This window comes from Haplochromis burtoni, unplaced genomic scaffold (assembly GCF_018398535.1).
Source record: "Haplochromis burtoni strain Fernald_Lab_line unplaced genomic scaffold, NCSU_Asbu1 Contig_252, whole genome shotgun sequence".
Classification (NCBI taxonomy): domain Eukaryota; kingdom Metazoa; phylum Chordata; class Actinopteri; order Cichliformes; family Cichlidae; genus Haplochromis; species Haplochromis burtoni.
The window spans coordinates 273,441-297,930 of NW_024582613.1; the positions used below are offsets into that span (position 1 = coordinate 273,441).

The following is a 24,490-nucleotide window of genomic DNA, read 5'->3' on the forward strand; positions in this document are numbered from 1 at the left end:
GCAGAAATCCACAGCGAGTTGCAAAATTGCCAAATGTGAGTGACAGAATCGATGTTTCTAGTTTTCTGCATTTTGAATTATTCAAAGAAAACAATGCTTTCTGTAAGTCTTTTCATCTGCCACAATTATACTAAACTAACAGCATGTGGAAAGAAGAGAAATTCACAAAAGGTTTTTGATGAATAATTCTGACAACAGTGAACAGAAAAAGTAAAAACTTTAATCAGCAAAGAGGAGAGTATATTCACACAAATTAATAACTGCATCATGTGCTAAATGCAGGTCAGATGTGACAGTAAGGCATGGATCTGGAAAAAAACAACAACAAACAAACCCAGAGTGGCTAGCATAAATACAATTCCTGGTCGTTAATTTTTTTTTCTTCACATACAAAAATATGGCATTTAAAAAAAAAAAAAAAAAAAAAAAAAAAAAAAAAAAAATCACACATCAAATGTTCAAGCAATTCAACAATGCTACAGTAATCTTGTTCAGGATAAATGGGCTGTAGGAATAAACAGAAGCATTACATTTTCAGAAATGAGACCTGGTCACATTTGAGTGCTTTTTGCAATCAAGCAACACTGGGATAAAAACTAAATGACAGTTCACATTTCGTTGCCGTTTCACATTAATGAATCAGACAGAAGCTGGATGCATTGTGGCTCGAAAATCAGTAATATTGAAAAATGGGAAAAATCAAACTCCCCCCAAAATGCCCTAAAACAGAAGTAGTCCAACCTTTTCACGGTCAGTAATATGCACATTTAAAGGGTTCATTATCTTTGTGGATGGATTCAGTGGACGGCACTTTTCCTCAAAATGTATACACTACAACATTACAGAGAACAACATCTGCTCGTAAAAAATAAATATTTTCAAACTAACAGTTGATTTCTGTCTTATAAGAGAATGTGGTTTATCCTGAGTTACCGCATTTTACACTTCAATTTAGTAGCCAAGCAAACAAAAAGAAAAAGAATTATGAGCATAAACTAAAAGTTTTTAAGTGCGCTCCTCACTGGGTGTCAGTCAATGAAGTGGTTTTGTATAAAAAGCTATTTTCATGGCAAACCACAAAAATACATACAGGATATGTAGAATTGTGCACACACATATAATTTATATTTACTTCCACACACATAAGCAAACACACAAGAAAACTGGAAAACAGCCCTATAATAATCTTGCATCGCCTTTTAACTGATCTTCCACAGTAGAAATTGTTTCATTTATGCATCTGTACCAACATTTCAAAACAAAGATACTGAGATTTTGCTGTCACCTCCCCACAGCATTCATCCTGAGGGACAGAGGCACATTCTCTACACTTTAATGGCCTGGGGTGTTTTCATTTTAAGGAGGAGAGACTAAGCAGCCGGCTTCATCAGGACTTGTAGTCTGGGGAATAGAGCCGGTACCTGGGGCTGCTGTTCAGGCTGGTCCCGGGTAACGTGCGGTTGAAAGAATTTGATAATGGCGAGTCTAAACCTGAAGAGAGAAATGTTAAATAAAGAGTGTAAACAAGGCATCAAGAGCCAAATGGCACAAACACTCTGTGTGACACAAACCACAAGTGGAAGAAGTCTGTTAGAAGTTATTAGTAAATAAAAGCAATCTAGAAAACACTACATAGTTTAAATGTCATTTAACCAGCATAATTTGACACGCTAACACATACATCTTATATCAACACTCCAGCTTCCTTCAAGACAAATGAGTCTGTAGAATGATAAATCATTTATGCTTTAGGTTCACATCCAAATGATCTTCATAACATGTTGAGGTGACATCAGTACAACCAGGCTAAGGGGGAGGGAAATACTAACAGCTGATCATGTCCAACTGAAAAGTAATCAATTACTCAACTGGTTAAAAAGCTTTGACTCAAGTTGGAACATATTGTGCACTTCTGGAAGAGTTACACTGTAAAATCACTTTAGCTGTTGTTAATCTACCATGTTTAGTTGTCTTATACTAACAAATTTCCAGGGAAAACACTACCTAGGCTACTTTTATGCTTATATTTCACTTATATTTCTGAGTTACTACGGTACTATTGCACTATAGCACTGCTGCTGCCAATGGCACCTCATTTCAATAATTTCACAGTACAAATTAAGACGCATCTCATCAGTGACAGCAGTTCATTGGAAAATTATTTTTTCCTCATATATTGTTAGAAATACCATCATTGCCAATTTTAAATGGACCTCCGGTGTCCATGTTTTTTTTTTGGGGGGGGGGGGAGAGAGAGAGAGAGAGAGAGGGAGAGAGAGTGTGAGTGTCAAGCTATCACCCAGAGCCCAAACAATAGTCCACACTAAGATGCCAACTTCAGATAATGTGGGGAGCTGTGTAAAGCTGCATAAGGGGGCTACTTTGAAGGGGACAGTAGCCAAATTAAAATCCGATATCTTTCTGCTTTTTAGGCACAGTCAGCTTTTTGATCAAGCTGTATATTCTCATGAATGTATGTTCTCATCTATTTACAAATCGCTGTTTGGGTAAAGTCACAGTGACATTGCCCTACCTGAGACTGGTGACGACGGTGTCCTCTGGATGAAAGCAGGATGATAAGTTCGTTCCCTTGGCGTGAACACCGAGTGGAGGACTGCCCGGGGGGGATACATTTAAAAACATGAGTGTTTGTTGACCTTCCTATATAAAAACTCTTAGCCACAAAACATAGTATTACAACTTTAGGTGCTTTAAATTATGACCACCACTGATAACTGACTGTCAAGTTAAAGAAGTACTTCACTGTGAAAGAACTTGTACCACTGCAATACACTGATGCATCAGCTTGTGTTTGAAGGATTTAAAATTTTAAAATACAAAACACCGTCCAAAGACATGCAGCTTGTGGGGATAGGTTAATTGATTAATCTAAATTGTCACTAGGTGTGAATGTGAGTGTGAATGGTTGTCTGTCCCTGTGTGTTTGCCCTGCGACAGACTGGCGACCTGTCCAGGGTGTACCCCGCCTTTCGCCCTATGACAGCTGGGATAGGCTCCAGCGCCCCCCGCGACCCTGAAAAGGATAAGCGGAAGCGAATGGATGGATGGAAAATACAAAACATGTTAATAGCTTTAATGGATGTTCCAGTAACAGTGGAAAAACCTTGCTTGTACACAGTCTGGATAATGAGTACTGTAACTTTCCTTCAGGCTCTGTGCTTTTAGCATAATTAATTTTGACAAAGAAGTACCGCATTAAAAAGATGCAAAGTCTCAACTTTAATTTAGTTTAAGACGTCAGTATTGAAAGGGTTTCATGTGAGATGCACCCCTCAGGGCACAAACAGTTATTCAAAAGTATTTGGACATTTTCCTAGTTAATGTTCTTTGGGCTGTGGTTCTGTCTCATTCACAGAAGACTACCTTGTGGCTCGAAGTTGATTGATATTTGAGAATTGATGCGACTTCCACAGGAAGGACAAATCATTTTAGAGACTGGACTACACCTACGACCCGTTTCCCTGTCAGTGGTCATAGTACAACTTCATGACCATACCCTCAAACTGATGGCGAGCTTCACAAATAGAAAAGCCTAGTTGGTAAAATGATCCTGCATCAAAATGATAGACTGTAGTGTAGAAGAAAAGGGGAAAAGAAAAAAGGGGGATAAACTCAAAGCATGACACCTCATCTGTCAGAGAAGGTGGTGCATCCGTTATGGTTGCCTTATTGATTTCAAGGCTGACAGAGGCAACAGGACTGTAGAGGTGCACAGGAGCATTCTGTGTGCAGTGATTGAGTCAAATCAAAACTAATTGGTTGCTTCGGCTGTACTTTTGGGATCGCTGAATGATGAAACATCCTAAGAGCTTTCTAGGCTGAGCACTTGGAATAGCTTTGATTCATCAGTAAATATTAAAACATTCCAATGTGCCTCAACCTAAATGAAGAGCAGACTCCAAGCAGGGTTACCCCCACAACAAGCTGGAGCTGAGGGTGGATCTAAAGAAACGCATTAAAGTGTAAGTTGAGACAGTCGAGGAGTGCAAAAGTTTTCCACAAAATACTCAATGACATTTTAATTGGCACTTGTACCTGTGATGTCTTTTACATGGGTTACAATTCAAACAGCAATTTTTAAACCTACTAAAATGCATATTTTGTAGTATTTTTGTGCATGAGAATGTGCACAGAAATCAATTCCCACTCCCTAAAAAAGTAACTGTCCAAATACTTATGGTTTGGTCTGTGAACAGCTGTCGAAAAGTACGATTTTGGTACACTCCAGGTACATAAAAATATTACTTTGATGACAGAAAACAAACTAGAGTGCAGTTCTTTAAAATGTGATCTAACAGGTCCTCCAATTATGTAAGGCTTAGTAATTCCAACAAGAATAAGGCAACCCACCGATTATGATGATAGCTGTACCAGCCAGCAGAGCGAACAGGGTGCAGAACATCATCTGGTAGGAGTTTATGAAGCTGTGGAAGGAGTGGCCCCCCTCCATATAACCAACTGGAGAAGCAGCTGCTGAGAGAGAGAGAGAGGCGTTTGAGATAACAAGCCCATTTGAAATGCTGAAATCACACAACACACTCAACATATTAGCTACGGCAGAAAGGATAATGATGTTGTTACAACACTGGTGATGTCTGATACCTGAATGGAAAGATGGTTACTAAAAATATGCCATGTCAGTGTCCTCATTTCCCACAGATGGCAGGGCTGGTTACATGGCTGGCATTGATTACTTAGCAGTAACCCATTTAAACAGCTAATTACCTCAATACAGAAGGTTTTTTTACATTATGGCCACATTTCTATTTTCTGTTCAATTGAAGGGTAAAAAAACAACAACAAACTGTTAAGCACTGTACGTTGAGATGCGCATTTTCTGTCATTGAACAAAATGATGATATGTATTGAAAATATAAGATTAAACAATGTGAATCATTTACGATGAACTATGAGTAGCTTCACATTTATAATAATACATTGTGAAACAACCCAGCTACATTTCCTGCAACATTACACATAAAATACACTTAAAGTAAAACGACAAGTTTGGCTTTAGGTTCTGTGGATTCTCATTTGCACTGTTAATATCTGACCTTGAATTGCAGCATTGGGATCAGCTACGTGAATCAAAGTGACTGGGATGACGAGATTCTGGTCGGAGGAAGTGCTGCTTATAGAAATGGAAGCAGAAACTGCTAAATGGGGGTCCACAGCACTGACGGTGTACTTTGAGAAACTGGGGAAGTTATGGTGTACCTCCTTCTCTTGGACAACAATGTTGGGAGAAGTAGACGCCACCTAAAGATACCACAAAGTGATGCATGCTTCTAAACATATCTTAAGTTCACTAAAACACGGAGAATTAAATTAGAATAGCATTATTTAGCTTTAAAAACATATTGTACCTCCACATTGGACAGGGCTGCAGTAGGGCCATAGACTGTGAGTTCAGCTGATGGGTGTAAGTTTGAGAGCAGCAGCTCAGTCTGGTCTGAGTACAGGCCTGGCTCAATTGGCAGTCTGGCACTGACTTGTACCCCAGAGAAAGTACTGCCCTCCAGGCCTGCCTTCACCAGCAGGTTGGTCATGGATACGCTGAGCACGCGGGTCTGCTGGTCAGTGATGGGCTGCAAGGTCATGGAGCATGTGTAGAAGCCTGAGGCATTGGACACAAGTAAAGGTGATGGTTAGAGATAAATTACTAATGTGTACATTTGGTACAAGACCTGATCATGAATACCACCATGCATGTGAGCCCTGATATAACTTTGGTTCCAAAAAAGATGCCAGGCACATACAAGAAATATGTATTTTTCCCCTTTAAACTCTGAATATCTGAGAAAGTATCACTTCACAATCACATAGTTCTATTAGAAACCCTTTAAAATTCAGCTGAATGGTTACAACCTCATGAACACACTGTGGATCCCATTGTACATAAGCCAGCAACTAGGGAGAAGTCCCAAAATCCCAAACACAATTAGATCAGTGATTTCAGGCAACAGGGCGTCTGCTCGGTTCAATACATCACCCGGACAACTTTTATAGCCCCTGCTAAATTCGTTGTATGGGCAATGCAGGTATTGATTATGCCCTTGTAAACAGTACTTTCCTACCCCCTTTGCACACCATACACATAAAAAATAAAAAATAATAACCTATGTAGTGGGGAGGGAGGTTATGTTTTAAAAGTATCTTTTAATTTAAGGGGGGGGGGCTCTCTTACCAATGCTGGGGTCAAAGGTGACGTGCGTTTTAAAGACGTCATTAGCAGAGAAATCGACAATGTCGCTGGTAAAGCTGAGATGGCAGTTTACAGATGTTTCTGGCTGCAGCTGTGAAATAGCTTCAATCTGGTTAGAGGAACAGGTTCCTGTAGTGTAGGGCACATTAGAACAAGAAATTCTGTTATTAAAAAAAATAAAAATAAGACTTCATGAATCTTTACATTTATATAAGGGGGAAAAAAAATCCAAAAACAACAATAACAGAAAGTTTTGATATTTGGGATGTCTGCTAAAATGGTTTCTCATATAGAGATGATTTACACAGCTTCCATATCTGCACTATAACGTGATTATTGGGTGAAAGAGCTAGCCTGGCTGTGTGAAAGTAATAAATTCCTATAACATTTCTTCTAAAACACACAAATAAACATTTAAATAAAAACAAAAAACTAAATATGAGTTCAATACCAATGAGGTTGGTTCCTCTTTCTTTGGTTGTCAGGAGAACCTTTGTCTCCTTGCCATTCCTGACTGGTGTAGCCTGTGCCATAGCTGCTGTCCGTGTAGGAGTTTCCACTACTACCTACAGAGGCATAGAGAAAGAGACAACAGCTAAAGGAAAATCCAAGGAAGATATAAGTGTGTACATGGAATAATCACACTGAAATTTGCATTCACTAGTAACCGTTTACATCAATCAAATTAAACCGTCGGGGAAGCAAACTAATTAAAACACAGCTGAGTGCTGAATATAACATTCCACCCACTTGTTTCAAAGACTTTCTCACACTGATAAAAAAACAAAAAAAAAAACAAACATCTTAATTCAGTTCCTTTTAAAATGCATGTGAGCTCTTTTCTGTTTAAGATAGATAGCCAACATAAAAACATTTTAACTGCTCTAAAAGCAAATATTCATTAAAAATTGTGGTCACATTCAGGGGGAAGGAGCATGATTTAAAGAACAGCAACATCCAGAGAGCCAATTAATACTTTCCACGCACCGTGTACAAGAATCCTAACAGCAGCATTTCATGCGCACACATTATGCATAAATTAAGTGTTGTGGAAGTGATGATGGATATGCAATCCACTTGTTTATAATTTTTGTTATGATACATGTCTAGAGGATTCCTGCAATATTCTGCACTAGTAGAGGAACAAATGTATAAAGAGCAGAGAAAGATCAAAATGGTACTGCATGCATAATTAGAATTCTGTTTATTAGTGCACATTCATTAAAGCCATGGCTAAACCACATACCAAGCTGCACTATCAGTAACATACCTCTCTGTATGTTTTCAAAATACCAGGTATCTCATAGTACACAGTAGCTGTCCCAGAGTCTCTAGCTACAGCGGCTCCAGTTTTAGGGTCCACCTGAAGAACACCATCTGCAGTGGAGCTCCAAGTGCCATGAGCACCTACAGAGAAGGCAAAGATAATATTGTGCTTTTAAAATATGTACAGTACACTTAAATTCACGTAAATTGGTACTCCTTTAGTTATTTTTGTGACATAAAAAGTAGGGCTGGGTATCGTCACTGATTTCTAGAATCGATTCGATTCTGATTCACAAGGTCCCGAATCGATTCGATCCACGATTCGATTCAATTCGATTCGAATATGGGAAATTTTGACAGTCAGAAATATTATAATTCAGATCAGTAAATTGACATATGTTTGTATCTATAAAAAGGAAGCTGACACACGCAAGATTTTATCAAATCATCACACAGATGCCTTCATGTCAAAGTAGCTGAGGATAAAACACAGAAAAACATGAAGATTTTCCTGGCCTGGGATTTTATAAAAATACTCTGCAGTACATCAAAAACGAAAGAAAACCATTAATGAACATATGAACGTTACCTCTGACGTTACAGCGGTTTTATTAGAGACACGGCTGAGCGTTTTGCATTTTGTATAATTTTAAAAAGTTTAACATTTGTTCAGTATTGAACGGCAGAAATTAGGTTTGATTTTCAGAAGTATGTAAACGAAAAAAAAACAGCGGCCGACAGCGCTGTAAACAACGGTAGACTTGTGCGTAACAAACAAGCGAATAATGAAGAAAACAGTACAGAGAGAAAGAGAGAGAGAGAGCTGTGCATGAAGTGTGATTTTATCATGGTGGAAGCAAAACAGTAAAAGTCAGAGGGAGTCCATGACGATGTTTATGTGAAGCGTAGTTTGGATCTTCTTTTGCTGCTGGTTCAGTCAGTTTTATTTTTATTGTTTGGAGAGAGATAAAACTAACAGCTTTAGAATCGGCGCATAAAGGGCGTAAACACAAAGCGCGGATCCGCCGACACATCAGAGTCAGCGAGCTGTCGGCTTTCAGCCCCGACCGTGTCCGTGCCGTCGGGTGAGAAAGTCACATCTTACTGATTCTGATCCGCGGGTCCGCGCTGTGTGTTTAAGTCTTTGTGCAGAATCCGTGTTCCTGCTCGCATTTACTGTCTTAGCGGTTTGGTGGTTGTTGAAATTTTGTGAGATTTCACCTGAGATTCTGTCATTTCGGGCAAAATAAATTTATATTAAAAAATCGATTCAGGATTTTAATGAATCGATTTCACGTTATCCAAGCCAGAATCGATTTTAATCGATAAATCGATTATAAAAACCCACCCCTAATAAAAAGTACTTTGTCCTTATGGAAAGTCAATGAAAAGCAATCAGAAAACATAAGAAATACTTATCTAGACTGTAAAATTGTGCCAAATTTAACAGACATTTTATTAACTTTCACAATGTTTTGTTGTGCTTTTTATTAATTTATGACAGCATTTGTGACATTTTAACGTGTAAATCTCTTACCACTGGGATTGGTTAACTGGATGTGGAAGCAGACCACATCTCCCACCATCAGTTTTTTGGCATCATCCATATGAATAGCATGTCCCACTGGAATTGGAACATAGTCTGCCACACCCATGTTGTCGCTGTCCCAAACTGCAAGGAGTGTGAGTCCTACATTAACTGTTCTCACTGTGAGGGTGTGATTACCAGGCCCAACCCCAACCTGCACAAGATCATCTCTAAAGAAAAGAACATAAGAACAGATTTAATTATCATTATCATTTGTGCATGTTTCTGTGAAAGTCCTAATTTTTCAGGGTGTTTCAAATCAAGCGAGTTAGAAAAAAAAGGTTGGCCAAAACAGCTCCAGCCTTAGACATCAGTAAAAGAAGCTCTTAGGGGAATTTTATCCCAGGCCAACAATCAAAAATGTGATACTTTCCCACTAAAATCATCTGTCAGCACCTGGAGAAAACCATAATAGAATCAATTTATTGTATTGCCAGGCGAGGGAGTCCCTCATTGGATAAAGTGCAACACTGCTCTGTTCAACACACACATTTACCTCGCTCAGTCAGGTGGAAACAAGTCGTTCTGAAACTGGGGTTAAAGGAATACCTAAAGGAAAACATTATGACCAACACTGGCTAATAAGCTGTTGTTCCTTCACCTGCAGTCAAAGTAACTCTATGCTGCTGAGGTGTGGACTCTAAGTGACCTTTAAAAGTGCCCTTTCACAATAAGACCATAGTTTTCCAAGTTGTGAGTGGACCACATCTCCATCACACTGTTCATGGTTTGTCCAATCTTAGACCAGCAGACAGTGCTGACCCAGAGCACTATGCAAGTCTTGCCTCAAATCACCTGAGTGGCCAATATTTTTTGTCACACAGATGAGTCATGTGTGGAATGAAAGACAAAAAACTCTAGGTCAAATATTATATCTTATTATAATACACAAATTCTCTGTTCATGTGTTTGCCTCTTTTTCAATTCCTACTACACAATCAGGAGTTGTATAATATATATTTTTTTAATTTCATCACAACATCTCATTTCCACAAAACTTCAGTTATGCATGATATGTGACGCCATCAGGTTGCCTGGCAACCATTTAGCAACGAGCTACAATGACCTCTTTTTCTTCCTTTATGCGCCTACAAAACCTTATGAAAGCATCCTGTTGTTTTCACAGCAGTAACATCTCATTTATATACACAAAAGCTGAATTATATAGGATATATTAAACCATCATGTTCCTACCACCTAGCAACGGGATGCAATGGCCCATTTATTGCATTTATGCACCTACAACACCTTATAAAAGCATCACATTTTCATTTCATGGCCGACAGCATGAACAGGACAAATGATACCATATGTACTAGTAAATACATAGACATAAATTATTCTATCTATCTATCTATCCATCTATATAAAATTTTTTTAAAAACACTTAAGAATCTAAATAGAGAACACTGATGGATAACCTGCTACCTGAAATACATTTGATAATGGCTAGGAAGGCTGTGGGTTGACATGACTTGGTTTGCTGTATTTGAAATAATTGTAGACATTAGCTCATGTGAGGCTGGGCGAAGATGCACAAAAGGAGTACTCAAAGTGAGGCCTTGCTTTTTTCCCCTCTATAAATAGGGCCCAGGACAGAAGGATAATAGCTTTTCAAGCTTGGGGTATTACACTAACAGAAAAATAAATCTTCCTCTTTTTCTTTGTCATGCTTCGATCTGAGAATCATACAGCCTGAAGCTTAATGAGAATTGCTAATGAACCTATAGGTTGCTTAGTCTCTCACCTGTTTGTGGTAAATGTAAGGTGGGAGTTGGAGCTGTGTAGTGCTTCTCCAGTGCTGGCATGAAAGTGGACAGTAAAGGTGAGTACAGTTCCCAGGGGGAAAGCCTTCAGGTTCTCTTTGGTGTTTGTGTGGAGCACCGGACTGGTACTGAAGCGCAAATAGGACACAGGCACCACCTGAAGAATAACATTAGTGTCGCAATCAGTAACTGCAGCGAGATGTCAGCTGTCACTTCAAAGGCCTGTGCTGTTGCTAATAGTTACAGAGTGGCTATAACGATTCCAGTACGGGCCAATTCTCAGTGGGCAGAGAAGAAAAAGGAGAAAGGCTCAGTCCGACATACGACAGGCAGTTACTACTGATAATATATTTTTAGAAAGATTCAATAAAGAAAACTGGCAATAGAAACCCTCTCCTGTATTCTTACTGGGTTCTAATGAAAACAAAAAGCTAGGATTTTAAATAAGAAAAATAAAAGGCGAAAAGAAAGTTGTCTTTTTGGGGTTTTTTTTTTTGGTTTTTTTTAAATACAAGCCATACCACACAAAAATACCAGATTATTAAATGTCTATCACTCCTAGTGCTATGCATTTTTGTAACTTGTGTTTTAAATTTTATTATTACACAAACATAACAAAAGTAAACACAATATTCAGTTTTTAAATGATGATTTCTCTGATTACGAGAGAAAGGTTATCCAAACCTACCGCATCCTGTGTGAAACAGTAATTGCCCCTCTTGTTAAATCATGAATTAAGTGTGATTAACCAGATTTTTCGGAAAGCTTCAGTTTCACCAAACACACTCAGGCCTGATTACTGACAGAACAAGAGATTGAATCAAGAGATCACTTAAATAGAACCTGTCTGATAAAGTGAAGCAGGTTAAAAGACCTCAATAAGCAACACATCGTGCGACGACCTAACAAAACACCTGAGAATTAAAAGTCACTGTCATCTCTGTCTGGAAAGTGTTACAAAGCCATTTCTATGGCTTTGGGACTCCAGTAAAACACAGTGAGAGTCATTACACACAAATGGAGAAAACTTTGAACAGCGATGAAGCTTCCCAGGTGTGGCCGAGCAACCAAAATTACTCCAAGAGTGCAGGAACGACTCATCCAGGAGGTCATAAAAGACGCCAGAACAGTATTAAAGAACTGCAGGCTTCACATGTCTCATTTAAGGTTCATGAGTTCATGTTATAACAAGAAGAAAGAGACTGGGCAAAAATGGCATCCATGGAAGAGTTCAATGAGAAAACCACTGCTGACCAAAGAACATGAAGGTTCGCCTTACATTTACCAAAAAAACATCTTGATGATCCCCAAGACTTTTGGGAGAATATTCTGTGGACTGATGACTAAACTTTTTGGAAAGTCTGCGTCCCATTACATCTGGCGTAAAAGTAAGAGCGTTTTAGAAAAGGAATATCATACAAACAGTAAAATATGGTGGTGGTACTGTGACGGTCTGGGGGTTTAGTGCTGCTTCACGCCCTGCAAGACTTGCTGTGGTAAATGGAACCATGAATTCTGCTGTCTACCAAAACATCCTGAAGGATAATGTCCAACCATGTGTCAGTGACGTCAAGCTGAAGGGCTCTTGGGTTCTGAATCACTTAAGAAAAACAAAATGAAGACTTTGGAGTGGCCTAGTCAAAGTTTTGACCGGAATCTGATTGAGATGCTGTAGCATTACCTTAAAAGGGCAGTTCATGTACGAAAACCCACCAATGCAGCTGAATTACAGCAATTCTGCCAAAATCCCATCCTGTGCCGCTTATCCTTTTCAGGGTGTGGCGGGGCTGGAGCCTATCCCAGCTGTCTTGGGGCGAGATTTGCCAGATATTGCAAATGCTTGATTGCAGTTGTTGCTGGCCTGATCAGTTATTAGGTTTAGGGGCAATCACTTTCACACTGGGCCATATAGGTATGGAATTTGTTTTTTACCCTTACAAATAACACTGTCATTTAGAAACTGTGTTTACTTGTGTTATGTTTGAGCCAAAAGCATTAGATCTTTATATTGTTGTGCTTTTTAAGCTGCTTAATTTGTTTAATCAAGGTTTCAGCAGTCAGACCGCGCATAGTTTTTGGCAGGAGGTCAGAAGATGTGTTTTATAGTCAATATCCACATGATATCATGTTTAAACCATGAATCTCAAACAATTTTCACATTGTAGCTCTTAAACTGACCTTCACAGCAAGGATGAGAGTTTGATTGACACCAAAGGTCTCTTGTGAGGTAACCAGCAAAGAGGAGATGCCAGTGAGAGAGCCAGAGAAGAGGAAGCCCTTATCGTCTACTTGAGCAATAACAACCTGGTCGGGACCATCTAACATTCGATAGGAGAGAGCACCCAAACCATCCCTATTGGACAAGAAAAAACAAAATCACATCATTCATTCAAACAGTATACATATTTTTATTACATGCTATAAAATACTGAAGAGCTGTTTTTCACGTGTATATGGAACAGAAAGAAAAAAAAAAACACCCCACTGTGCAGGTGATTCCTACTCACCTGTTAGTCTGGAGTTTCAGAGCCGAGTTCGGAGCCATCAGTAACTCACCAGCCTCTACTTTGGGATTAAGCATGTGCAGCTTGTCATAGACCTTGATCAAAGCAAAATGTTGAAACTCCAATTATGCGAGAGCCTTAATCATTCTTTGATGTTTCTGCACTAGTGACATGTCATAGTTTAATACAATTTGAAGTTGGATGCACTGCGCTCCCAATAATCTGCAGTGTTATCACTTCAAAGTTAACAGCTTCAGATTTTTATTAAAACTCAGCAATTTCAATGCTCTGCTGCCTTAAATGCCAGCTTTCCCCATTATGGAGAAGCAGCAGGGGACACAGTCAAGATATGCAAAGCACTCCATAAAAGGGGTATTTATAAAATATCTGAATAGGATGTATTTATGGTACTTTGTGTTTCCCTTCCCATTGTTTACAGATGTCTATAAAAAGTGAGCTATAGCCATGGTGCTGTACCTGAATCTGGATCTCGTCACTGAGCTCCTGCAGGTTGTTCACAAGCTGCTGAGCCGTGTGGTCAGAAACTCTGAGTACCACCTTCAGCCCTGTCCGCCCTCTCGTTCTTCCAGTCACCCTCATGCCAAAGTTGTGCTCTGACTGAAGCTCCACATTAGCCTAGATAAGACAAGGACCATTATGAGCATGGCAAAAATAGAAGCAGCAAATCAAATAAAAAGGCAACAGCGATGAGGAAGCAGGGGAAAAGCAGAGACAAAGCAGACGCTAGTTTTAAAAACCATAGTGAAATGGATGGACACCAGGTCTGAAGTAAATCTAATAAAAAGGATCAATGGGAAATGAGAGACAAAAATAGAAGCTGCTTATGATATCAAATACAAGAATGAAAATCCTCAATGCTGGGTACCTCAATGTGTCTTGGCTGGACATCCAGGATGTCTCTCTTAGTAGTGGACCAGTGGAAGGTAAAACCAGGTAGCACACTGCCAAATGAGAAGGGTGTTTGACTGTTGGTCAAACCCATCACATATACAGGCATCTAGAAAAGGAAAGAAGATTTAGAAATACAAAAAAATAAAATTGCGCTGTTCAGTTATTGGTTTCAATTTTGAGTCTAAAATTGCTATTTGGACTCTAAACAGCAAAGAATCGATTTTGAGTCCGTTGTACTGATTCAAGTATAAAACGTTCACACCTGTGCTCCCGTCTCCATTCTTGTAATAGGTGCTCTGATTCGAATGGCAGTCAAAACCACAACTTCGACTTCTACTTGATCCTGAGGAAACAAAATAGTTTCGTCTGTCTTATGTGCAAAACCCACCCAAGCATTACACTTTTAAATACCACAGATATACATTTACCTGTGACACAACAACTAGCTTCCCGGTTTCTGCGTCAACAGCTTGGACCAGTCCAGTAACAGAAACATTTCCAACAGCAATACCTCTGACATGGCCCATGGGATTAACAGAAGCTACTTCCTCATTAGAAATGGAGAACAGGATATTGGACTGAGGCTGAGGACCACCTTCAGATGTGATCTGTAAACAAGCAGGATTGAAAAAAGAAGGAGTAATTTAAATTTAAAGAGTAATCTTGACTAATTGCTCCACAGTGTAGTGGTTTACACATTTCCCAGCAAGCAAAAAACCTGGTCCTGGGAAGAAACACAAAAAACATGGAGGTACCCATTGTGAATCAGGGAATAGCTAAAAGTAGATTTTTTCTAGGGCTCTTAACTAAACTGAATTAACTCATGTGTGCTGCCAGTGCAACGTAGACCTATTGTGCCAAGTCTATTTTTTATTTCTTCTTACTAATCTACTGAAGACGATCGGCTTGATTCATGGTTTGAAATAATCCTAATTTTGATACACTGGGACTTTGTGTAACCCCCACAGCCCATTCATTGTAGTTCTGTTCCCTCTTCTTTTAACCCAACTTTCTTCTGACTGATTGTCCTGTCTACTGCATGAGAGGGGGGGGGGGGGGGGGGGCGGGGGGCGGGGGGTACACTCACAGTCAAAGCTGTGCCACAGATGAGCACATCAGGGATACCTGCTCTCACTGACAGAGTTTTTTTTTTCCTTTTCCCTTCATTCTCTCTCAACTGAGTGTTTGGCTCAGTTATTGCACACACAGTTGACCACCATCTTCTACTGTAACAGTACACATTAAATATTTTCTAATTAGAGTGTGAAATGAAGCAAATGACGTATTACACGTACCTGCATCATTGCTCCAACTAACAGGGTCATCTTCCTTGGGATTAGCTTGAAAGGTGGAAACACCTACAATAAGAAGAAGAAAAAAAAAATGGGTTTTTTCCCCCCCTGTATAAAATGTGCCGCTAATAGAAGACCCAAAATAGACTACAAAAAAACTCCACAAAATTATACCTCTATTTGCTGGGGCGCTGAAGCAATTTTTCTCCCATTTTTATCCACAACAACAGCTGATACAGTGGTCTGACCGATGGCAACACCTTTCACCAAGAAAACAGCAGTATCGCTTTCTGTGGACTCCACTAATGGTCTGCAGAGGAGACATTCAGAAACAAAAAAATAAAGCCTTAGATGCCCTTTCACTCTAAAGGTAAAACACATTTTCTACTACTTACTTCAGAGAGACTATTGCAGAAGCTGCCTTGAGTTTAAGATTCATGAATTGGAAATAGCTGGCAGGGAATGGCTTCCTATTATCATCCAAGACTCTGACATAAGCTCTCACAGATTTGCCAATCTCCACCTGTAAGAGATGAAAAGCATCCATTAGCAGCAAAATAATTCTGGTTCATAGGAAGGGTAAATCTAATGATGAGTGTTAAAGACAAGCTGACTTTCAGTGGAATTTGAAAGGGAAGTGCTCAAAGACAATAACCATATTTAGTGCTTATAAGTCACTGAAGCATTGCATGGATGTGTGATACTGAGAGATTTTTATAGTCAAGTAGTGCTTAGACCCCTCCAGGATGAAGGGCTGAGGCAGGACACTGACCTTGTCAACCACTCTTACATAAACCTCCAAGATGTCAGAAACATGTACAGTTGCTTTGGCGGGTGCTGGAAAAGCCAGGCAAAGGTCATGAACCATCACCTTAACCATGCCTGGAAGGATGGGAGAGACCTGGGCAAACAGCAAATGAAACAATTACATTTCAATACACTTTTTTGAAATTCTACATTTCGTAACGTGTGCAGTCCACTATAGATAGACACAGTTAAGATGTTCCTTCTTACCTGAGCGGTGCCCTGAGCCTCCTGGAATACCACATTCACCATCCCTTTAATGCTGGTATTGACAAAGAAGTGCCCTGAACCCTCTCGCAGAGCCAGATTCACCTACAAAACAAAACTGGAGTGAGCAGTCTGCAGTGAAAATTAATCACAAAAATGATTCAGAAGACCATCTGTGTTCACAGTTGTTTTTCTGACAGGCAACTGGCCTTGCATGTTACATAAAAGGGGACAGATAACCACCTCTTTAAAATCCTCTAACACAGGTCACCAACAGTTATTTAACCCCCTACACCTACTTAACCCTGCTCCCATGTCACACATGATTAAGAGGGGAATGCTTACTGAGTAAACGGGGCAAAGGGTACACATTACAACTACGTGTGGTGATAAGCACCATCTGAATAATTCAGCAGTTACCTGAGGGAGTAAATCACATTTCTGCCCTGCTGAGGTGAAATGGTGAAAAGATCAAATCACATCCCTCATAATAAACATTAAATATACATTTTGGTAAAACAAGCCATGAGAAGTCAGTGAGAGTGTTGATGTCCAGACTTAGGGGGGTAAAAAGTAAATGTACTGATGTGTCTGTCCACTGGAACAGTAATCCCATAACTTACTCGCACATCCGGGTGGTTGTATATGGTCACTGTGTCAGGAGAAATCTTCACATCTTCAACCAGCAGAAGCTCCAGTGTGGCTGAGACAGGAGTCATGGGGTCGTACTTAGGAGGACAGAGGCAGAAGAAGGGGAAGACAAGTTCAAGTATGATGACTGAGGCTATTAAATGTATGATGTAAATATACAACAACAAAATTAAAGCTTTCCACACATTCATTATATGCAAAAATAGATTTTTCCTCTCCTGTACAGAAACTGAGTTACAGATGTATTTAACAGGACAACATGGCTGTTTAAAAAAAACAAACAACTCAGCTGATGAAGTCCTGTTCACTAGAAAAGCGTTTACAAAACAAAACGTAAACTCACTGAGATGAATCTCTTTTGCAAAAGAGACCTTATTACAAAAACAATCCATATATCTTGAATAATACTTTAGTTAACCACTTCTACTTTTTAAGAGGAAGCGAGAAGCTGTTTTGCATGACTTGCTAGCGGAGCAACTATTTTGACTTACTGGACTGGGGACTTTGGCTGCAGCCAGGTGTGAAACCTGGTAACCGAGAGCGGTTGCTGTGATGGCAGCAATGCCTGTTTGCTGGTGGACAAGAACTTCCTGCCGTCCTATCACAGATCATAAAAAGAAGTAAAAAGTAAATACATGAAATCAATGCATTTTTCATTTTATAACTTATGAATAATATCGTAGATAAAAACAAAAACAATCTATTCCTGGAGATACTTAAACTGATAACTGACCATTCCATTCAAATGCCCTGAGATTAAATTTTTCTCCTGTTTTTCTTTAATAAATTTAAAGTTCAAATGATATAAAATGATATGATCTTTTACCGTGAAGTTTCATCTGTTTGTTGCCCTCCCTGAGCAACTGAAGCTTCATTGGCATAGTAGGTTCAATACTGGCCAGCGATACCTTTGTGGATTCCCACAGCATGCTCAGAGAGCTAAAGTTGTCAAACTTCCTCCCTTGATGATCAAAAGCAGCCAAATCCAAAACAGGGTTGCGGTAATTTGAAACAGGCACCTAGAAGATCATTGTTTATATGATGAATGTGCTTTTCAAACTGTTTAATTCCATTACACAAAAACAAAACACCAAGATCTTGGACTTCTTTTTGTTAACAAATATAATTAGCTATTTTCCAGTGCCCCTTCATACAGATCAAATTTCAGAAGATCATATTAAAAGAAATAAATAAATCATAAACTTGACATTTCTTCAGCTGGTGTTGAAAATCAATGGATAAATAATTAAATGAAAGAAGTAGCAGTATAAAAATCAATCTACACATCTAAACACAGCAAAGGAGTCTATTAAACAGTGACCACATGCATACCACTTGTTTATTCTGCTGCAGCAGCGGACAGGTCAGGTCTAGCTGTGGGCTCGTATACACGGGCACCAGAGTAAGGCGGGATGGAGGAGCACAAACGAACTTGACGACTGCTGGCTCTACAGCGGGATAAGGATTGGTCACACTGGCTTTGTTCCCCACCATCACCTCCAGAACCTGGAAATAACATTTAAATTCAGTTGAAAGATAAACAGCTGTACTTTTACAATGGTTGTAAAAAAATCAAAGTAATTTATTAAGGACACCCTTGAGTTATGCTAATCGCAATGGCAATAAAACGAATAAGATTTATGATTTTAGCTATGACTTCAAACCACGATATTCATTTTAGAAACACACAATATTTTAGTTAGCGTTGGGAATGGTAAATACAAGATATACAATTACACTTAAGGTCCTACCTGCTCTCCCAGGGCTCTGCAGGTTGCCCTGACCAAACGCTGATTATAGTTGTGAGACAAGGGACTAATCAGGGTAAGACTCAGGCTGGCCTCATCTTCAGCACTCAAGTTGCAGAAAAACTTTGAGGGCTCTAAGACCCAAGGCCGCGGCCCACCCTCAAACAGCATGTCTTTTGATGATCCCAGTGTCACCACAGCAACAGATACAGGGTCAATCGCCTGCCAGAATAACATTCAACTGTTAAGAAGAACTTGGCTATGGAAATGTTAATACAAGGTATTACACAGCAGAGAAATAAAACTGGGTCAAACTTTAGCTGCTAGGGCAAAACAAGCGAAGAAACTCCACAAACATGTCTGCAGTATTTTGAAAAACACAAATCAGTGCCATGTGAGGCATTAAACAACGCCGTATGCTACTGACAGCTCGATTGTAATGTGCACAAAAAACGACAGCTACTGTATCTGTTGTTCACAAAAATGACTAAATATTTTAGCAGAGAAGATGTGACATGTCAACTGTTGCATCCAGTCACTGTACTGCAATAGCTGTCAGTTTTATTCCTTTGTCTTACAGTGTTTGTGTATTTAAAAAACAAACAACAAAAAACAAACAAAAAACCACAAACACCTGTGTCCCCTGTGTATAACACAGTACTAAAATTCCCAACGAAAACCAATGAGAAGTAAAATATAATACTCGCCAATCGTTGCATTTCTGTAGGGTTAGTCTGCATTCACTAATCTGCATGAATGTGCTTCAGTGAATCTGTTTTCTTATAAGATCCATGCTTATTGGCAGTTTACTGCAATTTTCTTTTCTTCTTTCACCTCAAAGTCCAGCTTAATATATTATTTATTTATTTACTACAAGGTACTTAGCAACTGAAATAGCAGCTCAGCCACACTTTATGTATGGTATCATTTATTAAAGGAAGATGGGTGTGTCTTTGTTTGCTTGCACAACCCAAAATGCCACAAACAGAATCCAATTCAGTAGAAAACACTGAGATATACAAGTATTTGTGTATTTCAGTGTATCTCAGACATACACGCACTCACACAAAAAAGAACATAACTAAAAATGTCCCAAAAATGAAATCAGTAATTGGACATGAATCCTGGAAGCCTTAAGAAAAAGATATTATGTACAAATGCCTCATCCATCGTGATGAGCCAAGTCCTGAAAAGGACATGACCTTTAGACTCACTCTGAGAGGAAGATAGGCAGCAATGGTGATCTTGGCACTGAGATGAACATTGCCGTGAGTGTAGCTGACACTAAGCACGGTATACCCAGGAGCCAAAGCTTTGGCTCTCACTCCACTGCAGTGGTCCTGGCCTGCAGTTAGCCTCCCTGTGAATCAGGAAAAATGGGGTTGGAGAAAGTCATAGTACATGATAATCTGATATGACAATGTATTAAAAAAAAATAATAATAAAAAAAAAACTCACACTCTACAAGGTTTAATTATACATTCGTTTAATTGTAAGTAAAACAATTCCATAACGGAAAACTAAAGATTTTTGGAAAGATGTAGAATATAATAAATACTGTGATGAAATCTAAAATGTTTTCTTCTCATTCTAGTGTTTGTTTCTACTTGAAATCAACAATGGGTGCCACCAGTAGACCCACCAGTAGTCCACCCCCCCAAAAAAAGCAGGCAATGTGGGGCCCACATTGGATTGACACTAAACATAATAATCAATCCCTCACTCGACAGAATGAGCCTCATTTGTTTGGTAGCCATTACCAATCGTCTATCTAAAAAGGACAGTGAAATAAAACCACATTATGCATTACTATTAAACCAGCTCATACTGCTTACATTTTTGCATCTTCTTTTTTTAAATTTACTGCATCTTCACAGTCCAGTCGAGGCAGACAAACAGGACTCACCGTCTAGTATTTCAAAGATGCCATAGTTCTCCTGTTCAACCACCAGGTCAAAATGGGAACAGTCACTTAACATGACCCGCTCTTTTTCCCCCTCTTCAAGCAGACCAAAAATCCTGAGAGGCAGATCCAGTATGAGGCCCAACCTGGCTTCTACTGGGCAAGGAGCAAAGTCCATTGCTACAGGCTCAACAACATACACCTGGAAGAAAGCATGATCCACGACACGGTGAAGAGTGTTACTGAAAAGTGATTAATGTACTTTTGCCCTTAACCTCCTAAGTCCCAAACTCTTTCATGGCATGCATTTTTATTTTCTCTTTGCTATTTGGGCTGATTGGGACCTAATGAATGTAAAAACAAAGAATTTTCTTTTTACCTGATATACACTTACAAGGACAATACATTGCCACTGTTCTATCAAATTTAAAACGAAAGTCCATTTAGTATTGTGCTCTAGACAACCCAAAATGTGATGTCCACATATGTGGACGCCAGGTCCTATGAGGTTAAAGTTGGAAGAATCAATGACATCTCATACAATGAGATATAAATATCTCATTTAAAATCGGTGTTGTGTTTACTTACCTTCATTTGGCCAAAGTGTAGTGGGTTACGTAGATCATGAGCATAAATTACACTGACGCCTATGTCACTAACTGTGGTCATCACCCCTTTCACAGTCACTGTGGCAACAGCTGCATTTGAGGAAGTCCAGCTGAAATTTCCACTACCTCCTGTTGCCTGAAAAGCACCAAAGAACAGGTGTCTTTTTTTCTTCTTTTTTTCTTCTTTTTTTAAATAAAAATGACATCAAATTTTTGGATCTGACAGTTAGACTTGGTGGTAACAAAGCTTGATCTATGGTGTTTCACAGAATATGAAGGAATGCAAATGCTAAAGCAATTTATACAGGATGTTAAGTTTAAATTGCCTGCCCCATAACAGAAGTCACTTAAATAAGGAATGATTACCTTTATTGTGTACTGATAAGCTCCAACTTTGGGCTGCCATGGAAATGTGAGAATACTGGGACTAAGAACTATGGGGTTATAGATTTCCACATCCTGTTCATTGTGGACTGGGTTGGCGAGAGGATGGACATTTCCACTCTGAAAGAGAACAGATAGCACAGGAAATGATTGAGCCCTCTCGACTGAAGCGGAAGAACGTGTCAGTAGGTTGTAGCAATAATAATAAATCCAGGGTCAAAGCTGCATCTAAACTTACTTTATCCACGACAGCTTTTAAGGTTGCATCAATAAGTGTCAGGCCTTCCTTGAGTGCTCTGACATGGTGATATGATCCATTCAAAGAAGACTCCAGGATTTCAAAATACTCCGAAGGGAAAGTAGTGTCAATACGGACATTCTGCAAAATAAAAAAAATAAACCACACACAGATTTATAAAACACTGCCTATATATTGATTTTTATCTGCAACTAGTACACTGCAAATGATTTAATGGAAGCACTTACATCAGATAGGTAAATTTTGTTGCTAGATTTGTCAAATACTTCAATGTGGATATCATACACTCTTCCAGTTTCAAGAATCCAACTATCTCCTGGGTGAATTTTAAAACCTAAACAAATTGCAGACAAAATATTGGTCAACTTAATCTAAAACACACACAACTTTTTTTTAAATTAGACTTTCAGTGAAGAAAAAGAAACAGACCTAAATAGCCTGGTTCAACAACATATAGGGTGCTATTGGGTAGGCGAGACACTCCTTGCATCCGAAGGCCTGAGAAGATACTGTTAAGGAAAATTTAAATGATAGACTCCTCTTAATAAAGAAAAAAAAAAAAAGAACTGAATCATTTCAGTTAATTGACAAATAACAGAATACACATGTTGTAGTAAACATTAGATTAAACAGTACTATGCAAAAGTCTTGAGGTACCACTCAGTTCTTTATATTATGCTTCAAAAGAGTCAGACTTTCTTGTAACTGTTTTTCAAGTGATCTTGAGCAATAGTTCTCCAAGCTTCCTGAAGATCTTTTCTTTGGAAGTTTTTGTGAAGTCCCTTAACATCAATTCAAGGATAAAAAAGGAACCCAACTCAATGGATGAAGCAATGTTGTGTCTACACAGACAGTTTAGCAAAGAAACCAATTTTATAATACATCTGTGTGCACTTTGCTACCAATTTGATGGCATTTGTTCAGTTTAATATATGAAAAATTCCAAAAACAACACATACTCCAAAATCCACTGTAACAGGTGTGGTGCCTACATTTCAGTCAGTGATGTTTGAGATCCTGTCAAATTTGATGGACAAATGAACACAGAAAAGTGCCATCAGATTTTGATCCACCATGTGGAAAGTGTGCGATAGGCAGTGGCTTTATTTTTCAACTTGACAATGATCACAAACACACTGCCAATGCAGTAAAAGCATACTGAAACAGAAATAGCACACAATGGAACACTATTAGTCATGGATTGGCCTCCTCAGAGCTTAGACTTCAACATTATTGAAGCAGAGTGGGATCATCTTTACAGAATGCAAAAGAAAAGTAATCCAACATCCAAAGAAGAGCTTTGGATGTCCTTCAAGAAGCCTAGAGAACTATTATTGATTTAACTACTTAAATTACAAGAACACTTGCCAAAGAGATTCAGGCTGGGTTGAAGAATAGAGTTGATCATACTAAATATTGATCTTCAAGCTCACTAGAATTTTACCAACTTTATTTTTGTTTTATATACTGCATTTCCATTTATGTTTGTACATGTTTAATCATTCCGTTCATAATCGATTTTCCTAGTAAAATATCAATAAATGAAAGGTGCTCAAGACTTTTGCACATCACTAGACCAGAACAGTAACTGCTCAGTAGAGGTGCAATAGGTCAGAAGGATACTCTTATGATCCAGCACCACATTGATGTGTCCCAGCTGAACTGCTGTAACAGTGGAGGTTCTTGGATCCAGACTGGCCACAGCAACATCTGGGTTTCCATTAGTACCAACAACACTGTTCTGAAGGTGCAGCTCATACTGATCACAAGGCATAGAGAGCTCTAGACAAACAAAGAGAAATTAGCTGAAAGGTTGGCATTTATGTACCATGCAGAGCTGCTCCTCTCATCTGTGACATCAATGACTTGACTACATTTTCACTTCATATATTAGCAACACTCATGCAAACTCATGTAGTATTACTGAATGTCTTTGCATACAGCTTCAGGAAATGTACATCAAGTTAAGTAAACATTGAATGAAGAACTTCACTCCTCATTAAACAGAGTCAGACCTGTTATCGTTCCCTGTCTTATCTTCAAGACTCTGTATCTGATCGAAGTTCCGGCCAGCAAGTAGATATCGTGTGCGGGGCTCAGCAGGATGTTCTCTAAGATCAGCAGCCTTACCTCTGCAGCACCCACATCCTGTGGCATGGATACCATGGTTACACAACACAACACAGCTTCAGCTTCCCGCCTTTTCAAACCAGATCAAACGGACTGCAGTTTTATAAATGCTGATATGAATTCAAACTACAAGTGCCCAACAGCCATTTTCGCAGATTTTCTATACTACCAAAAATAACTTTCCTTTGTTACATATGGACTTAATTGGACATTTATTCAGAATACAAGTGCATCAGATGAAA

The 24,490-nt window shown here is 39.0% G+C and overlaps 1 protein-coding gene across 4 annotated transcripts in view; it reads right to left on the reverse strand.

Moving 5' to 3' along the window:
* Window positions 1-200: 200 nt before the first annotated feature.
* Window positions 201-24,490, reverse strand: part of nup210 (nucleoporin 210) — a 29,173-nt gene continuing 4,883 nt past the window's right edge. The window contains exons 6-40 of one of the 4 annotated variants that reach the window (XM_005938975.3): window positions 24,134-24,266; window positions 23,742-23,900; window positions 22,548-22,616; window positions 22,346-22,452; window positions 22,098-22,238; window positions 21,842-21,979; window positions 21,456-21,611; window positions 20,871-21,069; window positions 20,179-20,324; window positions 18,968-19,186; window positions 18,549-18,722; window positions 18,043-18,235; window positions 17,708-17,814; window positions 17,189-17,293; window positions 16,569-16,670; window positions 16,327-16,455; window positions 15,950-16,077; window positions 15,729-15,864; window positions 15,558-15,620; window positions 14,691-14,870; window positions 14,525-14,605; window positions 14,237-14,368; window positions 13,828-13,986; window positions 13,354-13,445; window positions 13,025-13,199; window positions 10,828-11,003; window positions 9,030-9,250; window positions 7,497-7,633; window positions 6,678-6,792; window positions 6,209-6,355; window positions 5,388-5,638; window positions 5,076-5,280; window positions 4,372-4,491; window positions 2,534-2,614; window positions 201-1,491 (exon numbers count right to left, since the gene is read on the reverse strand). In XM_005938975.3, coding sequence (XP_005939037.1) covers window positions 1,388-1,491; window positions 2,534-2,614; window positions 4,372-4,491; window positions 5,076-5,280; window positions 5,388-5,638; window positions 6,209-6,355; window positions 6,678-6,792; window positions 7,497-7,633; window positions 9,030-9,250; window positions 10,828-11,003; window positions 13,025-13,199; window positions 13,354-13,445; window positions 13,828-13,986; window positions 14,237-14,368; window positions 14,525-14,605; window positions 14,691-14,870; window positions 15,558-15,620; window positions 15,729-15,864; window positions 15,950-16,077; window positions 16,327-16,455; window positions 16,569-16,670; window positions 17,189-17,293; window positions 17,708-17,814; window positions 18,043-18,235; window positions 18,549-18,722; window positions 18,968-19,186; window positions 20,179-20,324; window positions 20,871-21,069; window positions 21,456-21,611; window positions 21,842-21,979; window positions 22,098-22,238; window positions 22,346-22,452; window positions 22,548-22,616; window positions 23,742-23,900; window positions 24,134-24,266 — 4,980 coding nt within the window. In that variant the 3' untranslated portion in view covers window positions 201-1,387. Of the gene's footprint in view, window positions 1,492-2,533; window positions 2,615-4,371; window positions 4,495-5,075; window positions 5,281-5,387; window positions 5,639-6,208; window positions 6,356-6,677; window positions 6,793-7,496; window positions 7,634-9,029; window positions 9,251-10,827; window positions 11,004-13,024; window positions 13,200-13,353; window positions 13,446-13,827; window positions 13,987-14,236; window positions 14,369-14,524; window positions 14,606-14,690; window positions 14,871-15,557; window positions 15,621-15,728; window positions 15,865-15,949; window positions 16,078-16,326; window positions 16,456-16,568; window positions 16,671-17,188; window positions 17,294-17,707; window positions 17,815-18,042; window positions 18,236-18,548; window positions 18,723-18,967; window positions 19,187-20,178; window positions 20,325-20,870; window positions 21,070-21,455; window positions 21,612-21,841; window positions 21,980-22,097; window positions 22,239-22,345; window positions 22,453-22,547; window positions 22,617-23,741; window positions 23,901-24,133; window positions 24,267-24,490 lie in introns of those variants that run through there. The other 3 variants (XM_005938974.3, XM_005938976.3, XM_005938977.3) reach the window with 3 other exon arrangements.